This window comes from Plectropomus leopardus, unplaced genomic scaffold, assembly GCF_008729295.1.
Source record: "Plectropomus leopardus isolate mb unplaced genomic scaffold, YSFRI_Pleo_2.0 unplaced_scaffold7934, whole genome shotgun sequence".
Lineage (NCBI taxonomy): Eukaryota > Metazoa > Chordata > Actinopteri > Perciformes > Serranidae > Plectropomus > Plectropomus leopardus.
Genome location: NW_024687399.1, coordinates 1 through 1184, shown reverse-complemented (window position 1 = coordinate 1184; position 1184 = coordinate 1). Strand labels below are relative to the sequence as shown.

Genomic DNA, 1184 nt, shown 5'->3' with positions numbered 1-1184 from the left:
TCAGATAACGTGATGCAGGAAACGAGATGAAGGAGAGAAAAACAAGAAAAAAAACAAACATGTTGACTGGATGATTCATGTTGTAATCGACCTCCCGCACAATTAATGAATTAACTGTACTTGAACCAGCTAAAGTTGCCCGTAATCTCGCTTTGTGGTATGCTATCACATTGGTAATAGTGACCCATGTTGTTTTGACACTCAAACTTTGTAGGACTGAGCTCTTAGTGAAGTGAGGTGGCTCTTAAAAGAGCCGTTGTGGTTTGTGGAGCAGCAGATAATTTAAGCTCTCTCTCCACGGATACGACGGGCCAGCTGGATGTCTTTGGGCATGATGGTGACTCTCTTGGCGTGGATGGCGCACAGATTGGGGTGTCCTCAAAGAGGCCGACCAGGTAAGCCTCGCTGGCCTCCTGCAGAGCCATGACAGCGGAGCTCTGGAAACGCAGGTCGGTCTTGAAATCCTGAGCGATTTCACGGACCAGGCGCTGGAAGGGCAGCTTGCGGATCAGCAGCTCGGTGGATTTCTGGTAACGACGGATCTCACGGAGAGCCACGGTACCGGGCCTGTAACGGTGAGGCTTCTTGACGCCGCCGGTGGCCGGGGCGCTCTTACGCGCAGCCTTGGTGGCCAGCTGCTTCCTGGGAGCTTTGCCTCCGGTGGATTTACGAGCGGTCTGCTTGGTTCTTGCCATGATTTCTTCTTTCTCTGTTAACAGTAGAAATGTGCAGCTGAAAGAGCAGAAACGCTGCTCTTAAACTGTGGGACCGGCTGTCAGACGGTGACGCTGCTTCAGTCCTCCGCCTCCTGATTGGTGGGCGGCCCCTCCTGGAGCTCAGCACCGCCTCGAGGAGCGGCCCACCGCCCCAATCTCCGCTGCTTATTGGCCGAAAAATACTTTCAAAAAGTCCGCCAAAACGCACTGTGGACCCCCGCTGCTCTGCTTCAGCCTCTTTTCTGGTTGGTCTGGCAAGAACCGTCCCGCGCTCTGTCAGTATATAGAGGAGGGTCTCAACCGCTGAACCACATTTTCTCTGAGTCTCAACTCTAGAAATCATCAGTATGAGTGGTCGCGGAAAAACCGGTGGCAAAGCCAGAGCTAAGGCAAAGACCCGCTCCTCTCGTGCTGGGCTCCAGTTCCCAGTCGGTCGTGTCCACAGACTGCTGCGCAAAGGAAACTATG

At 53.5% G+C, this 1184-nt stretch overlaps 1 protein-coding gene across 1 annotated transcript; it reads right to left on the bottom strand.

Annotated features, from left to right (window-relative positions):
• Positions 1–282: 282 nt before the first annotated feature.
• On the bottom strand, positions 283–696 carry LOC121940195 (histone H3-like). Its single transcript, XM_042483018.1, is given in 2 exon segments — positions 283–369; positions 372–696. Coding segments are annotated over 2 exon segments (411 nt in total). The 5' UTR covers position 696.
• Between the last annotated feature and the right edge of the window lie 488 nt (positions 697–1184).